The sequence below is a fragment of the Calypte anna genome, chromosome 2 (genome assembly GCF_003957555.1).
Source record: "Calypte anna isolate BGI_N300 chromosome 2, bCalAnn1_v1.p, whole genome shotgun sequence".
NCBI classification, from domain to species: Eukaryota; Metazoa; Chordata; class Aves; order Apodiformes; family Trochilidae; genus Calypte; species Calypte anna.
Window position 1 is genome coordinate 147,394,990 of NC_044245.1, and position 20,817 is coordinate 147,415,806.

A 20,817-nucleotide genomic window follows, 5' to 3' on the forward strand; every position below is an offset into this window, starting at 1 on the left:
TCATATTAAATTTTATTGTCACACTGAACCAGCAGTTCAAAACTTTTCCAATAAACTCTTGCAAAATAGCCTGCAGGAAGCATATCTGAAACCTTCAACTGTTGTTTGGTTAAGAGAGGATTAAAATGGAGTCCCAGAGGGTGCATCACAACAGAAATACTGCTGCAACAAACACTCAGAGGGGAAGAGAGCTTAAGGGGCTGCAGTTTTGACAATCCTCTTGAAGCAAGTTTATTAAAGCATTATGTGATTTGGCAACAGCCTGTTGACATTCTTCTCATTTCAAAAGTGGCCTTGATTTTATTTCCTTGAAAAGTATGATCATTAAGAGGTTCTCTGCCATTCCCTTTTCATAACCTGCTCCACAATCCATGCTCTGAGGCTTGGTGCTGAACATTTCAAAAACCTGGGCACCCAAATCTCAGTCCTCCAGCTCCAAATCTCCACCCCTAGAACTCCATCCAAAGAACTGAAAGGTTTCTTGTGAAGAACAAGCAACTGCCTGCTGGGAAACAACGCCCTGGTGACAATTACTTTATAATAAAGAGCATGGGAGGGTTATCACATTTCATCTATTATCACTATGACAAAATTACCTCTGGGTCAGAGGTGAGGGTCAAACTCAAATTCTGAGCAGAAAGCTGAAGCTCAGGCAGCTGTCGTGCGTGCACATTTGCAGGTTCCTGACATGTTCTTCTCCTAGAGGCTGTTTAGACAGAAGCATAAAAAAAGATGTGGGCTCTGTGAATTTGGCTGAAAGTGTATGTGGGTGGAAAGCAGATTAAGAGGAAGGGTTTAGCCTAGGATGGAGGTTGTGTAAAGGTGCGTTTCAAACCACTCAGTTTTAGGACATTTTCATGAAGCCAAAATCTGGCCCTACTTCTTCCATCTTTTCCTCACTATTCACAGGAAATATTCATAATGTAGCACTAAAACTACAGGGAACCTGAAGCTTCTTGAACCCTGTATGTGTCTTTGTACTCTAGAGCTGTCCTTGAAAGCAGAAGAAAACCTCTAAGCTTGTCCTGCCTGTAACAAGGCAGATCCAACATGTGTGGGAGAGAAGAACTGCAAAATAATTCAGTGACTCAGGGTAAAAGAGAAGCAAAAAGTACATTTAGCAGCATTATTAAACTCCTCTTTTTTTCTGATGCTTTATTAGACCTCCTTGAGGTGAGAGAACAAGAGATTTGGGAAAGAAGAAGAACAGAGATGTCAAAGTTCTCCTAAGCCATTCCAATAAGTTTGGCCTCTCTTAAACCTTGGGTACTCAAGATAAAAAGGAGGCAAGCATGCTGGAGAGGGAAGATTTGCTGGCAGAAAGCAGCATCTACCTAAGGGCAGAGATGTCCTTTTCCTTTCTTAGGGAATGATTCCTTTTGGAGGCCACAAGCTCTTTCCAGAAATGAGAGACTAAAATGTCTGTTGGTCAGAAAAAAAAATATTTGAAGAACAGAGATGACAACAACAAAAAAATTGTTTTTAAACCTCCATTCTTACAGAAGAGCTGACAGTCTGTAATTTTACAGAGGTTCCTTTTTGTCTTGCAGCCTGCTTTTTGTATCACTTAAGTTCTCAGACCTCTTAGCAATTCTTGTGTGTCACATATGGACACCTGCACTAACCTCAGATCATACAAGCTCTCAAAAGGAAAACTTCTGAGGGTTTAAACAAGTGCTCTCTCCTGCAATTTTTACTGTGAACACTCTATGTTAGGAAATAAAGAAGTATTAACATTCCTACAGTACAAAATTAAAAGATCAGGCTGAATATTTGTAATGGGAGAAAATAGCACCAAAGCAAGTACCAGACATTTTAGAAGCAGCTTCTTTGGCAGACCTTATTCAGCCAAGAAAAAACAGAAGAACTAAAAGTTACCTAATCCAAAGTAATAGGAAACATGTTTCATGTTACAGGAGAAGCCTCTGAATTCCTTTGCATAGAACCTAGTCAGGTTTATTGATCCAGAGCCACACAGTCTGTACAATCCTCAAGTTACCCCAGCTGAAAATCTGCCCTGGGTTATCAGTCCTGCCTCTAAAAGCCAGGTTTAGTGTTACTTAAAGAAAAAACAGAACATTGATATAAAACCCCCCTCTGTAAGTTACTGCACAACTGCATTTGCCTTGATAGGAAATGAACCCATGTGCTCCTACTGCCCCTGGGATTAAAAATCTTAATAGTTGCATAGTACCTTTCTTCTAAAAGTAGTAAACGTGTTCTTAACCTTCTACTAAGGATTACATCTGTTCAAAACCTGTGCTGTTGTTGATTGAAACTCAAAAGGTATTTCATGTAAAAGAGCAGTGATACATGATAAGAAATCCTTACTGACTTGCTTGCTGGCTAAAGTACAGTATAATCAGCCTTACACAAGCCCTTAGTGGGCATAAAATTAGTAAATAAGTAAAAAGAGATGGGTGGGGAGGTTTTATAGGGCAATTAACATGTGCCTCAGGCACAGTAGTTGCAGTTTTATACATTCCACCACTTGAGATGTGAATACAAACTCTACATGATATTAAAGAGTAACTTTAAAGTTAACAAGGCTGAAAAATGTATTTATTTTATGTTTTCTGGATCCACTGTAAATTCAGGTCTTGTCCTTAGGTTAACTGTGTTACAGTCCCCTCCTGTGACAGCTCAACTCTCAAGCCACTAATTCCTTCAAGGAGGAATCCAGATCCTGCGATTGACTCTCAGCATCAAATGAAGCTATCAGGGAGCTGAATCACACAAGAACTTAACTTTGAGAGTCAAAGGACAGGTTATAGAAACTCAAACAGTTTCTTCCTGGCGAGACAAGGTCAGATTAGATGCAGCATTGTAGAAAGGCAGTTATAAATACATGTAACCTTAAGATAAATTTAACCTCTGGCAGAGATGAGGAATAAACTCCACGACTTGAGCAGAGCTGAAAAGAGTCAGTGCTGCTTTATGGTGAAGAGCTTCCTCCCCATCTGCAAGAGTTTTTCCAGCCAGTCAGCCTTTTTTTCACTGGAATTACAGGCAGCCCCTAAAAGCTCATCCAGTCCCTTTGTTCCTGTCTCTCCCACCACATCTTTTAAGGTTTCTAGATTTCCTTTGATCTCAGACTTAGCCTTAGGAAGACTCTCCCTCTTCCACACTGAACCCAGTCAGCAATTGGTACCTTAATTCCTTTGAAGAAAACATGCCTAAAAGCTACCTTATCTGTAACATTTCAGGCTTGGTTCCTAAACACATTGCCATAATCTCCTTTTTTACCTAACCTGTGTTCTTCTCGGACAGGTATCAACATTAAATTGCCATTGAGAGATTTCCCACTTCATACTAAAAGTTCACTCTAATATTACAGCTCTTCAGCCGAATGACTTCTTGGCTACCACTGAGATTTCTCAGAATCAGCAGTTTATTTATTGCTTAACACGCTTTTTGCATCCTGGCAATTTCACATGAACTAGATTTCAAGCCCCTTTAAGCGTGGTCTGCTAAGCTTTAGAATGGAAGAATTTTTAATATTAGATGCTTAATTTTTTTTTTCCTGAGATATTATGTCTAATATCTCAGAGATGATAGCCCAAACCCCCAAACAGCTTTTCTACATCCATGAAATGCAGGAAATGTATCTCATATCTTATATGAGTCATGAGTGACTACAATATTTTACTGAAGGCAGAGCATATAACGAGAGAAAGAATTTATTTCCAAATAAAAATAGCCTATGTTATTCTGCTCTGCTGAGCTCAGCATCTCTTTATGAGAATCTATTAATTATCACTGAAATATTCAGTTTCCAGAAATGCTGTTCCTTAGTGTTACTGCCTAAAAAGAAAATAATGCTCAAGGTTAAGCTTAAAACAACCAGCTTCAACATTTTATGCTCAACTAGGTAACATTTACTACAAGAACCCATTAGCTCTCAGAGCAAACCAGGGTAATGCTATCACAGATAGGCACTCAGATATAAAATACATAAAAATCAAGGCTATTCCTGTATGGTCTCAGGGCAGCATCCCTAAATTTAAGTGATATAATAGAGGTAAAAACTACAGGTACATTTTTCATGTGTTTTTTTCCTTAGGTAAATGTACAGAGTTTCTTTTTAAAACCACTAGCGTAATATATTTAATTTATGCAAGGGAACAAGGAACAGATCTGGTACTGACAGTCACTTCTGTGCCTATTAAGTATTCATAAACACTCAATAGCATTAGAAAGATCCTTTTTGAAGCAACAGCAAATGCTTGGCAAAGCTTTTATCATATTAAATATAAAATGTGAAGCATCATGTTTACAGCTACCACTGCTCAGGAGGCAGACAGCAAATTTTCCATCCTCATAGTGACAGAACACAATTTTTTTTCTTCTGTAATCCTGATGAAAAATGCCCATGCTTCCCAACTTCCAGAAGAACTAAAATGGATTTACTCATTGCATTACAACCCAAACTGTGCTCCAATTACAACTGAAATAATCAGCAATTATCAAATTGTTACTGATGAATGTAGAAGTGTTGTTAATTGTTACTGATGAATGGTTTAAGGTGTTGTTAACAGCAGGCAGGTATTTGTGACTCCACTGAATGAGTTTCTTCACAAAGCTATCAGTTTCTCTAAGTGTGCAGCATGCTAGTCATCAATTTCTCATCACTTTTATTCACTCAAAATCCAGTGCAAGTTATATTTTGAAGTGTATCCAGATTTTTCATGAACTGTTACAAACTGGAAGTAGCTTTCAGAAATAGTTTTGAGAGATTTAATCCTCAGGAGCCAAGTTTAAGGATGGAAGAAAATACACAGTCCTTTATAAACAGTAGCAGGGATTATAATTCCCTCTCCCAGCTAAGAAGCATTAAGTGCCAGATGTTTCAGAAGACAAAGGCCTCATCCTGCTCCTCCAGAGTTCATAAGATGTGGTTGAAATGTGACAGGGGAAGCAAACAGTGTTAATGCACAGAACATACTCAGGAGCAACATGAAATCCCTATTCCTCAAAAACCCTGAGCTGATGAACGAGTTGAAGGAGCAAACAGCTTATTTTCCAGTAAACTTTTAGCACTAGTTGGAAGGAAGTACTGATTGAATGGGTCTCAAAAAAACCCCAAAACCCACAAACTTCTAGAGATCAAAATCTGTGAAAGTGCCAATATAATTTCATCTGGTGTCAGCCTGCCCCTTCTCATACTTGGCAGATTTTTATATCCACTAAATTCTAAAAACTTAGCTGCTTCATTTTGAATTCTTAAGCTGCAGATAGTAAGAAATGAAAAAGCAAGTTCAGAATAGAAAATTAAGTGTAAAATATATTGGGCTTGCTCTTGTTGCTAAGCTACTAAAGCCCAGTTATGACTACAAGGCTGGTAAAGATTTGTAGCTGCATTACTGTCAAGGCAATGTAACATCAATTTAAGCACAGCAATAAAGACAAAGATTAAAGTCACAAATCAGAACTTATTTCAGTACAACTCTGGCACTTTCAGACCTTTCCAGTTCACAGAATCCATCTACCCAAGCAGCTCTCATGGCTACTTTTAGTTATTTTGTTGAGAGTTCAACACTTCTGGAAATTTAAACACATTAAAACTTTAACCACTGCTGAACTGGAAAGGGATGATCCAAAGTACTATCTCCTTCAGCTGCTGAAATCTTGTGGCTTACAGAAAAATTAGGATAGGTCGTTCACCTGCCAAAATATAACTACACCTCTGATCCAGGGTACACCAAACAGCTAGAAAAGTCAAATACCTGCAAGTAGAAAGTGTGTAACATTGTGCTGTTAATAGTGGTATTTGAGAAGAATCTCAGATGATTTCTCTGTAAGCACACATTGTAAATCTTAATTGTTAATATTTAACATAGATCTGTAAAGAAAACTCATTTTTGCAGATTAAGACTCCTAGTTCTTTGATTTATTATAAGCAGAGTTAGTTGGTTGAGTCACCACACTTCCCAAGGTTCCACTTCTCAAAAATAGTTTCTTGATCCAGTTTAATCTCACAGAAAACAACTGAATGTTGCTTTCACCAAAACAAGAAGCAAAGGGAATATTACAGCAGCTCCACAGCTACATAAAACCCCCTCCAGTGAGGAATAAATATAGCTCATGTTGAGGCAGACACAGATGTTGAGGTTGATAAAGGTAAACAGAACCATGTAAGAGGTAATTACTGAACAGGCTGGATAAGTCACCCGTGAATAACTTAACCCTTCAGTGAATTCAGCATTGTTTATATCCCTACTGAGGGAACATGAGCCAGAGCACACAAAAAAATCTCAATTAGTCCTCAAACTGCTGATATTTGTAACCAGTTACCTCCACTTCTTATTTATACAGCATGGAACATCATCACTGCACCCTAGTCTTTTAGGTTCACTTGGCAGCTTTTCTGGAAGCAAGAGCTCTTTTCTTCCCTTCCCCCAAATCCCAATGTTATTTTGATCACTGAGGTTAGGGAAGGAAGGGAAGAGATATTTCTCAATTATCTGGAGGAAACAGATCTGCTAGAAGAGCTCACAAAAGAAACATCAACTAGTAGACTGGTCAGTAATTAAGAGGATGGTTTATTTATACTGTCTGACCTTACTCTATGGTAAGGTAAAGTCAGCTTAGCCAGCTATACATCATAAGCATCCAAGTGCCAGCACAAACAAAGCTAACAAAAAGGCACAGGTCACTTACAAACCTGACAGTCTTCTCCAAGCATAGCAGGATGCAAGTTTTTGCATTCATGGTAGACAGTAATTGAATCAAAGCTGCTAATAAAAATTAATTAATTTGTAATCTCAACTTGCTAAAAAAGGAAAAAACCTCCAAAGAAGTTATGGACATTATAAACATGCCTAGATGAAGTTGTGTGTTTTATTCAGCGAGTCAGATTGATCAGAAAGCTCCTAACTGGGGAAGGTTTATAATCTAATTTAATTATGCCACCAAAAGTTGGAAAAAGGACATTTGATAAGCTCTGAAAAGGAAAAAATTTCAGGAAAAGTTGGAGGCATAACCCATCAGCATTTCTCATGACTCTGTCAATGCCTCTTTTGATTCAAAATAAACCAACTTGTAATTTCATACAAAACCACATTTTTAACTCCAGGACAACTGCATGAAAGGTTCCACAAACTGCACTCTCACCAGTTTAATCTTTCATACCCTTTTTTCATATGAAATATAGAAATGCTGATATTTCATCTGAGATGCTAACCTTGACATTTTTAAACCATGTTTTTATAGTGTGCATACATATCCTTTATTTATTCCCTTATGGAAGCATGGTCAGTCTGGTACTTCCCTTCATTTTCATGTAATATTTTCTGATATCTGATGAGAATGTGATTTTCTGCATCTGATAACCCAGATACTGTTAATACTATAAGGATTTTATTTGCAATTTATTTACAGTACTTACCACAAAATTTAACAGTCTACTCCTATTCTTATTCCCATTCCCCTCCTCATTATTATCTAAAGCTATTGGTATCAAGGTTCATTCATACATATTTATAACAGATTAATCACATAAAATAAGACTCTCTAGTGGTTTGAAATAAATACAACATTTCACTAGTGCAAAATGAAAATATATCTACCTGGTTATTAAGTACTGTAGCCTGATGTGCTTCTCCAGAAATGGAAAAAGCCTTAATTGCAATCCTTTATATTCTAGTGCTGTTTCTGATTTCTAGGACTCAATGTTTAATAAAGAATTTTAGATGCTTTTGAGGTTGCTAGTTTCATATGGGAATTCAAAACAAACCAGGTTAAAATTTGAACAGATGGAAGCAATATTAGAAGATGAATGCAGGTAGAAACCCTCCCCACTTAAAACAGCTCCACGACTGAATCTGTGACCCAGCCAAGAACAGAAACATAAAATCCACTTTACCTTGTGCATTTTCAGCTGGCAAAACCCCACCTCCTTCTTCCTCTGACTTCAATCAATTCAGAACATACAGAAAGTTTAAGTTTTGATTAACAGAAATGAGAATTACTTACCAATTTGTAACAATACAGGTGTTACCAAAGCTGTCTCCATGGCATAACAGAATTCCCTGCCAAACATTACTGCACCATGCATCACCCACAGGCGTATTGGTATCCGGTCTATGGAACCTTCACTAATGGTCTCCTCCCTGCTTTCATTCTCCTTGTTTTCTGGTTTCTGGAGCTGTGCCACAGGTAGATCTTGAACTTGCATAGATTCCGAGTCAGCATTCTGGGGAGCCATTTTCATTACCATAAAAATATATATATATATTTGTTATATCTATATAAATAATACTACCATAACTCCAAGAACAAGTTAGGGTGTCTTCTCTTTCAGCTTCTGCTCTTCTGGCAAGTAATGCTTATATTCCTCTTGTACAAACAGGTATCTTGCAACTTCTTGTATAGATATGAGACATTAAGAATGAAAAGCTATTTGGTAGGAATTTCAACATATGGCTTGCTGGTTTACTGTGAGTTAGAGTTAAAAATCCATAATTGCCATTCAGTTAATACCAGTTTCATAATTATTATTGAAGAAGTGCTGAAGTTGTTATTCTTGCTACAGAGAGGTGGAAAGGCGACACAAAGAGGAGCTCCACTGTTAATCCCCATCGAGTGGCTGATTAATCTGCAACAGAAATCAAGCATTTAAAAATTTCAATAGCATTTTTCAGGATACTGTGCCCCCCCCCTCCCTTAACCATATACCCTATTTCCTGCTTCATTCTTTCCATTGTCCTTGCCTAGTGTAAGGTTTTTATTCTACCTTCCCTCCTTCCCCTGCACTTTCCATAGAAATGCAGCTCTTACTCATATTTCAACGATGCTTCCCTGTACTCATGAGTTCCTCCAGTTTATGATCCCCTACAAAGACAGAAGAATCTGTCACTGTATTTTTTTTTGAGATCCCCAGAACATTGAGCATGAGACTGTCAAATTCTGGGGTATTTAATGCAGAAACAGCGTAGGATATTCCAGAACTATGCCAGGAAGATGATTCATCCATTACCATTTACTCATTGGCCACAGAGACATTTCCATTTAGACATTTGGAATTGCCAAGTTACTTTGCAATAATTATCACACCATCTTATATAAGATATTCCTTAAGCAAGCATGAGCAAAATTAAGCCATTAGGAATACAACTTGGAGGATTGCTTTTTAAATATTTCAGTTTCTAATGAAGATGTGATATCCAGCATATGGATCTTTGTGCACACAAGACCAGAGCACCTTACTCCCACATCCTATGGGGGTTCTGAAGTCCATGAAAGTAGAATAGTACTATATATTCCACCACACATTAAAATTATTACAACATATTCCAGTCAGGTAACACAGCTTCTCCTCTATTTCCCTGTTCTTTGTGTCACAAAGTCTCAACAGATGTTCATACTGTACCACATCAATCAAAACAGGTTTAAGAATTTAGGAGAAAAAAAAGAAAACATTTTATAAGTGAGACTATGTAATGTTTGTACTAGAAGGATGTATATTCCCATCTGTACACACTGTGTTTTATTTGTATCCCAGGACAAAGCCCCTTGGGGATATGGTTCCACAATATCTTGCCTTTGGCAGCAAAGCTGGTCTGAGAAGTCCCCAGGCTGCAGTTCACTGCCCCTTCAGTTGTGACAACAAAAACTCTTTGTGGGCTACACCATAACCAGGACATTAAGTGGTGAAACCTAAAAATGAGCCTTAAGAAAAAGATGACATGTTTGGGGTTTAAAGCACATCACAACAGCAACTCTGTTTCAGCCTGAGCTGCCACACACTGTTCTACTGAAAGTGGAGCACAGGATCATCATCTCCAGCATCACCTCCACCAAGCTGTTACCTCTGAGTTTCTTGCATGTATTTTCTTCCTCCATTCAAAAGCATCTTTTTTGGTCTGGGCTTTTTCTCCTCCCAGACTTCCCAAGATTACTGGAGATCTCAGATATGACCACCCTAATAACAACTGAGTATTATAACTTGACTTTGGACTGGTCAAACCTTTAAATCACATGAGAGAAGTTAACACAACTTACTGAACACAAGTGCTATAAGCAGAGCTTTAAATTCCAAGTTTTCATCTATAACCATTAAATCACTCAGAACAAAAAGGACTCAGGAAAGCATTTCTCCAGCCACTCAGAAATAACAGGAGGAGTTGAGATGCACTGCCTGGGGTTACTGATGATGGCACAGGCAGGTTACTCATTCAAATTCTTCACAAACACCTTTTTTTTTTTAATAAAAGTTTTTTCTTTTGCTATGCTCCTGCATGCAGCAGTTCAGTAGCCTCCTTGCAGTAATTAGCACAGTGTTGAACTTTCATCAGGAGGGGAAGGGATAAGATTCTCTTTCCTTCCCTTGGTGTCTGAGGTTTCAACTCACTCCTTGCAGGGCTCTTACTTTATCATAAATGTGAAATTAAGTACTGTGTGTATGACAAAAACACACATCCACTGTTCATAACACAAGTTCTGGGTGAGGAAAAGCTACAAAATACAGGTTGCAGAGCAGCAGCAGTTATTTTAATTACAGACTAGTAAGAAAATGTTTAATTGCTGGCAGACTCAAAATTGCATTCAGTAGTATTTAAAAATGTACATATCAGCTCTTATTATTCAGAAATCACTCAGCATGTGTTGTATTTAAGACTAAAGGTCATGGATAATGCTCCTGTACAAGGTTTTAAAGTCTCTAGTGTTATGCTTAGTTTTTACTCTTGTCATTGTCTAGGGAAATTAAGTTTAATCCTCCATAAACACCTCATTTAATATGCAGTTACAAGGCAGCAGGATGAGGCACAGAGAGGAAGGCAGCTCAGCACACCAGAAGGCATTCTGATGCACTGGGGCATCCTGCAGATGCAAGCAGGATGACACCTGGCTGGCAGGATTTGTCACTGGAAAGGATGAAGAGGCAAGACAAAAAAAAAAGAGCATCTGAATTTAGCCTGTTTGAGTGATACTCTTAAGGCACAATGGAAAAAATTATTTTTGAAGTGGAAGATGACAAGGAGTGGTCTGATAATTTAAGAGACAGGAACAATGGATGATAGATGGAGGTAGACTTTGAAGTGTAATAGACACAGGTAAGAAGAAAAGTGTATTTTAAACTGCCAGAAAAAGCATTTACAGTATTCAAGTGCAACAGCAAGAGGTACAATGGACAGGTTTTATCCAAAGGAACAGAGAGTCACTGTTCCATTAGGCCAGCTTTGTGGTAAGCACAACACCAGTCTTCCTGCAGCACTTTCATCTGACTTCGAGTACATGTCTAATGCAAAAGCCAGAGAATAACAACAGCCTCTCAGAAAGGTCTTCCAGTTCTTTCCTAAGTCCTGATAGATCATGTTCATATTCCTTTTAGACTGATCCAGAGTCTGCTGCTGTTTTTTCCAAGTTCACTTTCAATTTGGCAAGTTTGCGTACTGGCATTTTTCTTTATCAAAAAAGAGAGACAAATTAATTTGCCTGCTGGACTAAAGTATTACAGAGGTTTTTATGTAGCAAAAAACTCCAAAGTAAATGGCATCTGAAGAGGAGCTGGATTAAGATATCACAGAAGAAATGCTCCTATGTCTGCACCAAGCACTTTTTTTTTAAAATGTTTGTTGTCTAGTAATAAACAAACTTTAATTGATAATATACAACTGATAATATATTTTTTTAAATTGTAGTATCTATGGTAACTTCTTACCTTGTGTTGTTTAAAGGTTTTATTGCATGAAGCCCATCTAAGAAATAGGCCAGCATAGTATAATAGTATAATTCTTTAAGAAGTGATGAATTAAGCTTGTCATTTAAACTGAGTAGGTAGTAAGAGAGCAGGCATCCCTTCCTCAAGCAGAGGTCAAAAAGAATGGTTTCAGCATATGGAAAGCATAAGGTTTCAGCCAGACAGCTTCCCTCTCACCTCTACTTATGTGACCATGAGACAGCATTCATCTCTGGAAGCTGAAACCATCTCTTTCAATCTGCCATGCACTCTTGCTGTACTTCCCATAAAGATTTAAAAGGCATTTGCATGACTAACAAAGAATAAGGAAGTAAAACAAAGAACTTCAGTTGCAGAAAGGGGTTCATGTGGGGCATGGTGCAGTGGTTGGCTATGAAGAGAAGTTTAGATACAGAAATATTCCTGATCTGGCAAAGTGTAGATGGGAGGAGAGCATTTTTTCAACCCAAATGCACGTGTTTGACCTTTGGCTACCCTGTAACAGTGACAAAACCTATAAAATGGTAGTTAATATTTCAACAAAACAGGCAAGTAATGTATTCTGAAAAATAATCTGTAAGCAAAAATTTCTAAAAGCTGCCCAAATTGCTTGTAATCTTATCTGTTATATTTTTACTATCTACCATCTAGACATAAATCATAACATGACTATGTGTGAAGCACAAAACAATGTGTTATAGGCTTGAGGAGGCTATATCATAATAATCCTGTGCCAAAAATAGGTGGTGTTCACAGACAAAGCACATGAATCATTGGAGAATCAGAGGAAAATTACTGTCTTTAGGGTTTATCAAGAAAAGAGGAAGAGTTCTGTAAGTTGTATCTGTGACCCATAAAACTCAGTGGTTTTCTTTTCCCTGGTGAGCACCAGGGTGCTGGAGGTGCCCAAAAAGCCCATGCTAAAAAATCAAGCAACACAACACCTCAGGCAAATGCTTTCTATCACACTCCTCAGCATGTTTTAAGTTTAAGACTTAGTGGTTTTGCATTTGTAAAACCAATATCTGGAGGCCAGGAGATTGGAAGTGCACCCATTAATCCCAAAATAAATGGAGTAAACCAGTGATCCTGCCCAAATCTTTTAAGACTGAGCTACTTTTAATGCATGTTTTCTTGATATCTCTAGCTAACAAGGAATAGGAATGTATTGTTCAACAAGCAACTAGATTCTCTGAACCAGTGCCAAAACATATGACTTCAGTTAAGCTATGGAGTTTGCAGCAACTTTCAGGTAATCACACACGTACTTTATATTAAGCAGTAATAAAGCAGGAGGATCCAGTTAAATGGGCCCAACTAGATATCCTGAGGAAATTTCAACTCTTTAGGAGGGCTTTCTTGCTCTGAAGTTATTAGGCAATCCTTAAGGTCTAAGATACAATTCATTGCAACAGGGTTAAGTATGCACTAGCTACAAAATCTTGAAAGGGAAAAATAAGCGTGGCCCAGGAAAAACTGGGATGAACAAACTGCAAATGATGGAAATAGTTCAGTCTGAACAGTGTTCAACTCCTAAGGGATCAAGGAGGCAACTGAGCAGAGGGAAACTACTCCTTACACTTATCCTGGTCTTCAAAGTTTATTGCATTAAGTTCCAATCACTCATTTAGCCATCTCTTGTCTTCAAGATCTGCATCTTCCATTACCATGATTTTTACATGCAAATATACTGACTGATGAAAATCATGGTGAAGTCCTGCATTCAGCTGAGCTCCACAGAAATTGCCTTCCAGTGATGGAGGAAACACTCTAGCTCAAAAAAAGATTGTACAGTTTAAAAGAATTCTACCACCTTGACACTGAAAAGAAGGATGAAGAGCCACTCTGGGTCACTATTACGTACAAGTATCTTCTCACTGTTAAACACTAATTTTATAAAAGAAAATAGCAAAGAACCAATTCTCATAGAATTAATAATTCTGGTCACAGTTGTCATTGAATCAGTAACAGATCCTAATTTGACATTCATCACAACATTGAGAAAACTGTCAACAAGAAAACAAAGTAGGTGTACTGATACATAATGAAATATTCTAATATTTGACTGAAAAAAAAAGTTTAAGAGTCCAGAAGCTGCCAGTCTATGAGGTCAAGATTTTTTCCCTCAAGGATTCTTACAATCTTCAGTTCTTCAAGTCCATACCCCAGACATACATCCCAGTAACCATAATGTTTCACCTGTGAATCACATTAGACTGGCAAGCCTGTAAAAGCAAAGTCATTCAGTTTATTGGTCAAATACTTCTCTGCCAAGTTGGTTTATGCTAAAGTTAAGGTTTTCAAGTAATCTGACAATCTCTTGAAAAGTTAAACTGATTTCAGTATGCCTTTAATATCAGCACTGGAAAGACCACTCTGAGTATATCTGGAATCTTCTCAGACTAAAATGTTTGGCTGAACACTTCTACCTCTTTTGCAGACAAACATAACTTATTATTGCTGCTCTGATTAAATGCAAAATGGACACTGGGTTCTGCTTCATCATCTGACTTGCAAAATGACAGTGTTCAGACTTCTGCCTTTTCAGGAGTAAAAATGGCATCTGTCCAAGGATAATTGCTCATGTTTTAGTTCAAATCCTCTGGTGCTTCACCACACCAATAGGCAAATAGCACATTGCTGTGAAAGAACAGCTCTGAAAGGCACGACTGCCCTTCAGCCCTCTGCAAGTAAGGCTACACCACCTCATAAAAATTTGGCAATCCTCAAAATACATTAACAATTACTCTGTAAGATGCTGATGTCACTGATTTTGTGCAGATGACTCCCCCATAATTAACTGTGCTCTACAAATTAGCCATGGGGACAATATTGTCTACACAGATGTAGCAGCAGCTGAAACCAGATACTCCTTGCAGCACAAAGCTGATCACAGCTCCAAATGATAACAGCAAAATACACTTGCTAGGACAGCCTGTTTTGCTTGCAAGGATACTTTTTTTTTTTTTACAGTCAGTGGCTTGCACAGGAATATCACATAAAATACATTTCCATCTCATTTTACTTCTTACAGAAGTTTTCTCTAGGTTTCTGAGTCACTTTAAGCTGGCATAAACAAGCACTTCCTCAAAAAGCAGCAGTCTGTTCTTCCTTTTCTCTGCTCCTGGTTCCTCACTCCCACCCCCTTCCTGCACAGCTACAGAAGCATCTAGAGCAGGGAACCAGCAGCCTAACTGCTCTAGATTGACAACTGGGAAAAAAACCCACAAAACCCCCCAAAATCCTTTTCCAAAGTCAGGTTGGTTTTGTCTATTTTATAGCTGCATGGATCCACACAAATTAAGGGAGAAAGGGAGGCAGAGGGGTAGGTAAAAGTATTACTTTGGGTAATAAACACTCAAAACCAGTGTGAAATTGCAGCTCACAGAAAGAAAAGATGCTGGTAGATCCCCAAGGCTACAAAGTCAAAAAACAGACCCAGCTTCCCAGCTCCAAACACCTCTTCTGAAAGTTCTCTAGTCATGCTGTGAGTGCTATCACGTATTCCACCTCCCAGGACTTCCCAGATGGAAGGCTGAATACCACTTGGCTTAGCCAAGAGGCAGCTATTTTCTCCCTGGTTGTTTTGTGGCTCTGTTGCTAATTATTAGCAGCTGTTTATAGTAACAGAACTGGCCACAGGGGAAGTTTCCTTGGCCCATGTCAAGACTCCAGTGTTCAGGCACTGCACGAGGAAAAAAAGCATCTAGAAAACATACCTGGAGTTTTGGTCCCAAAATACACAAGTTCAGCAAAGGGCTGTATCCTTCTGTGGTCATGTTATGTTGTTCCTTCATCAAAGCTTAGACCCAAAAAAACTGTGACTTTTGAGGAGCACCATCACATAAATGAGTCAAAAGGCCTTTGGGTCAAAAAAGCAGCAACTACAGGCAGGTAGATGTTTGAATTCTCATGTGGACTTCACATTTAGGTAAATGCAAACAAAAAGATGTTTAGCTACTGCTTTCTAAAAACAGAACTACATCAACACTGTCAGAAGAGGAACACTACTTTTTGAGGAATAAGCAAAAAAATGCAATTATGCCACATATTACTTAACAACAGTCCTGTATGTGAGCAACATTGCTCCGGATCCTGGGAACCATAGAATCATAGAATTGGCTGGGTTGGAAGGGACCTCAGAGATCATCAAGTCCAACCCTTGATCCACTACTGCTGCAGTTCCCAGCCCATGGCACTGAGTGCCACATCCAGTCTCTTTTGAAATATCTCCAGGGAAGGAGAATCCACTACTTCCCTGGGCAGCCCATTCCAATGTCTGATCACCCTCTCCATAAAGAAATTCTTTCTAATATCCAACCTAAACCTCCCCTGGCACAACTTGAGACCCTGCCCTCTTGTCTTGCTGAGAGTTGCCTAGGAAAAGAGACCAACCCCCCCCTGGCTCCAACCTCCTTTCAGGGAGTTGTAGAGAGTGATGAGGTCTCCCCTGAGCCTCCTCTTCTCCAGCCTCAACACCCCCAGCTCCCTCAGCCTCTCCTCATAAGGTCTGTGCTCGAGTCCCTTCACCAGCTTAGTTGTCCTCCTTTGGACCTGCTTCAGGACCTCAATCTCCTTCCTGAACTGAGGGGCCCAGAACTGGACACAGGACTCAAGCTGTGGCCTCACCAGGGCTGAGTACAGGGGCAGAATCCCTTCCCTGGACCTGCTGGCCACGCTGTTCCTGATCCAGGCCAGGATGCCATTGGCCTTCTTGGCCACCTGGGCACACTGCTGCCTCATGTTCAGCTTCCTGTCAATCCAAACTCCAAGGTCCCTCTCTGTTTGGCTGCTCTGGAAGAAAGTTAACCTCTAATTTTAAAAAAGTCTTAAACTGGACTAACTTGTTCTGAATCACGAACAGCCTGCCAAAGGAAAAAAGTTAAGGCTAAAGGGTGCAATAAGGAACCACATTTGACATGTCCTAACATCTAATTCATCATTCAGTTAATCAAAGGCACTGAAGCACAACAGCATAACCCAGCTTGTTCTACAAGGATATCATGGCTAAGCAGCCCTACAACTGCCCCTGGATGAAAGCTTAGCTGAGATTCAGGTTCATCTTGAAACCTGAGATTTAAAAAAAAAAAACAAAACCCAAACAAAAACCAAAAAAGAGCCACTGGAAAGCAGCACAGTGCTTTTGCATCATGACCTACTTTTGAGACTACCACACAATTTAGGCCACTGAAGCAAGGTCTGGGAGGAGGGAAATCATTCTGCAGCATGTTGTGAATGAAGATGCTCTGGAGCAATCCACCTCACAAGGAGCAGCAGGATTTTTTCCACTTCTTGCAATGCAAGCTTTTGCCTGCCCTTGGGCCTCCTGACACACTGAAATCCACTTGGTGTCTTTTACAACCTCTGCCCTGTTGTTGGTTAAGCCAGGGCATGCATAACATTTGAAAAAAAAGCCTCATCTAAGAGAAGAAAATTATTCCAGCAGCTCTCCTACTATTAAGGTTGGACATCTGACATCAACTCCCCCAATAAATCCATAAAAATATCCAGACAGTCCCCAGAAAAAATATAAGAGCAAGGGTGTGTGCTGCTTCATCTTGAAAAGGTTAAAAAGGATGTGCTGCACCCTTTCCTTGGGATATATTCTTTATATAAACAAGTTTTCTAATTCTAATAGCAAATCTACCCCAGGGTTTTCACACGGCCTTGACTAGAAGCCTCCCTGCTGCTTACAACCCTCTTTCCACCCTCTTCCAGTTAATTTGGAAAATGACCAAGAGTAAAAGTTTGGCTGATGCTGGAAAAGTAGTGATGCAGTCACAGGTGGCAACCTGTGCATGGGAAACTCCTCTGGAGGGGTTTTTCCTGCCCAAGCACCAGGAAAGGAACAGAAATCTTAAGGAGTAAGGTGGAGAAGTTGAAGGTCCATGTGATATCAGGGAGATCATCTCTGTAAGACAGCACTGTTTCTTCATTCTGTGTATTTTGGGGGCCAGTGTAATTTCCCCCAGACTGATTATATTACTGAGAAAAAGATGCAGGAAACCATGAGTCTTTATGAAATTACTGAAACAATTCTGGGAAGCCATATTTTTAACAGGGATCCAGCATTTAATGCGAGACAGACTTTATTCAGTGGGTTGGATAGTGCCCTGCTCCCTAAAGGCACAGACTGTTACTAATATTAGATCAGATTACATTGTTAAATCACTGCTGCCACTGTTTTTAGTAGGAAATACTTCATTTTCTTAAACCCGGGAGGTGGAATTATCTGATTAAATTTATTTTTTGTTTTACTGCTAGGTAAAAAAACCAACAACTTTACACCTACTTCTGTTACCCTCATGATGATTAATATATTAAACATTAAAGAAGAGCTAAGATGGTATGGGCATAAATGGCAAAGAGAGACACCTGCCCTGCTAATGGAAAATGTAACAGATGGGAGCAGTGATGCTGGTAAAATGGGCACTGAGAAGCAGTTCCACAGTACAGCAAAGACACAGGCACATTCTCCAGATGAATGCCCAAATAGAAGGTTCTAGCCCCAAAATTAGATAGAGGTTAAGTGAAGATAGCAAGACCTAGCAGCTAATTATTTACAAACTCAAAAAAATAATCCAACTAGAAAAAAGAACCCAAAAAACTCATGGGAACAGAAAGAACCCCATGGGGAGCTCCAGGCTGGGCACAGAGTGGCTGAGAGCAGCCAGACAGAAAGGAACCTGGGAGTCTGGATTGACAGGAAGCTGAACATGAGCCAGCAGTGTGCCCAGGTGGCCAAGAAGGCCAATGGCATCCTGGCCTGGATCAGGAACAGCGTGGCCAGCAGGTCCAGGGAAGGGATTCTGCCCCTGTACTCAGCCCTGGGGAGGCCACAGCTTGAGTCCTGTGTCCAGTTCTGGGCCCCTCAGTTCAGGAAGGAGATTGAGGTGCTGGAGCAGGTCCAGAGAAGAGCAAGGAGGCTGTGAAGGGATCCAGCACAAGTCCTGTGAGGAAGGGCTGAGGGAGCTGGGGGTGTTGAGGCTGGAGGAGGCTCAGGGGAGACCTCATCACTCTCTACAACTCCCTGAAAGGAGGTTGGAGCCAGGGGGGGGGTTGGTCACTTTTCCCAGGCAACTCTCAGCAAGACAAGAGGGCAGGGTCTGAAGTTGTGCCAGGGGAGGTTTAGGTTGGATATTAGAAAGAATTTCTTTATGGAGAGGGTGATCAGACATTGGACTGGGCTGCCCAGGGAAGTAGTGGATTCTCCGTGTCTGGAGATATTTCAAAAGAGCCTGGATGTGGCACTCAGTGCCATGGGCTGGGAACTGCAGTGGTAGTGGATCAAGGGTTGGACTTGATGATCTCTGAGGTCCCTTCCAACCCAGCCAATTCTACAATTCTATGCAACTAATGCAGTTATGGTTTAAAACTGCCGCAAATGAAGTTTCACTAAAGAAAATCCACTAATTTGGTCAGATTGGTACAGGCATACTTCAGCCTGGCATGCAGTAAGTGTGGCCCAGCTTGGGCATGCCCTACTAAAAAATCCTCATGTTTTTAAAACATGTGGAACACACGAGTTATCTCTCATCAGAATTAAATTGATTCATTCCCTCTGTCTCAATGAGGTAGAACAGAGGAAAACAAAATTAAGGCTATCATCAGGGAACATCTTAATACATTACCAAGTGGATTGACTGGAACAATCTTACCTTCCTGCAGAAGGAAGGACAATGTCTAACCCAGTGGGGCTGGTGGTGCAAGAATAATCCTATCAGTCCATCATTGCCAACAGCATATTTTTTATTTTCAGCTGCTTTCACCATGGCTGTCCTGCTGATTGCAGGGTGGGAAATAAAGTCTACCATTGCAACCACCTGCAAATTACACTCCAGAATGAGCAATGCTTTCTCTAATAGGTTGAGACAAGTGTTTTTCATTAATATTCATCCTTAAAAATAGCCAAGCCAGGACTGATAACTTAAGTCTGTACCTGCAGAGCTAGATATTCCTTATGGATATTACCATTCCTACAGTGAAAAGCACAATACTTCATTTTCATGTGCTGGCTTTTGACCTAATTATATTCACTGCTCTGAAAATTCACAGGCTGGTTTCTTCAGGCTGTAAAAGCTTAAGAAACCCAAATACACACAGTGTGTAATAGACAATTACAGAAGCTTTACAATAGATAAGACAAAAAAAGAGCACAGCACAGATCTTCATAAGCTGACCTCCTCTAGCATATCATTAATGTCTGCAAAGTCTAATTCATTGGAATTATCTCCAGTTACCAGCCCCTAAATGCATTTCCATCATTCAGCCTCAGAAAACTATGTTAAAGTAAGCTTTTGAAAGCATCCACAGAATTTTGTTTGCTCTCAAAGATAGGTAAACCAGGTTTTAGACACATTTTATTAGCTCTGGGAAAGTAATCACTCCTTCAGAGAAAAAGCAAAACAACACAGAGGGTTTCTCAGATTTCAAGTTCTTTGAAGGGTTTGTAAACAACTAATAAATGGTTATATCATCTGGTTAATATCTTATATTGTCATTTTGCCTTATTTGAGTGGATTCATGGATCAAAGTGGTAACATCATCAATGTGCTGGTTTGGTACTAAGCACTCATTTACAACCTACCCTGCAGTTTGCACTCTCCGTGATGGAGCAGGATTTTTAGACACTCTTTTGTCAGCATAAAGGACTGAGATCCCCTCTCCTCCCTCTTTCCATAGCTTCCCTTCACCTGAGCCAAGAAAAAGAGCTGAACATCCCCTGATGATGAGGTCTTAAGGAGCCAGTCACTGCAGTGTTGAAAGAGAGGAATAAAGCTGTTTACAGTGAAATTTTAATTTCTTTCTCCCTTCCTCCCTGGCACCCCAGGAGGCCTGGGCTGCAAAGGGTGCAGTAAAATTGCAGCTTCTCAATCACAAGACCTCAAAGCCTACAATGCTGGTGCTCTTAGAGACAACAGCTCCAGAACAGGAGTTTCATGGGGCTGCACCTTTGGTAAACAATTCCAGTGCCTCCCTTTTGAAGCACAAGTTTACAAACAGGCGTTGAGAAAGCACACTCCATAAAAAGTACAGTCAGAGCACTTGAGCAGATCCCTGCTCCAGTTTTTCTCTGTCCCAAATACCAGTGTGACAGATTTGTTTATGTTCATTGCCATGAAGTATAGCTACTTGAT

General features: G+C 39.8%; 1 protein-coding gene across 2 annotated transcripts in view; it reads right to left on the minus strand.

The window, feature by feature from the left end:
- Positions 1–20,817, minus strand: part of SLC45A4 (solute carrier family 45 member 4) — a 68,600-nt gene that overhangs the window by 30,752 nt on the left and 17,031 nt on the right. For both annotated transcript variants that reach the window (XM_030444435.1, XM_030444436.1), the window contains one exon: positions 7,975–8,596. In XM_030444435.1, coding sequence (XP_030300295.1) covers positions 7,975–8,218 — 244 coding nt within the window. In that variant the 5' untranslated portion in view covers positions 8,219–8,596. The remainder of the gene's footprint in view (positions 1–7,974; positions 8,597–20,817) is intronic.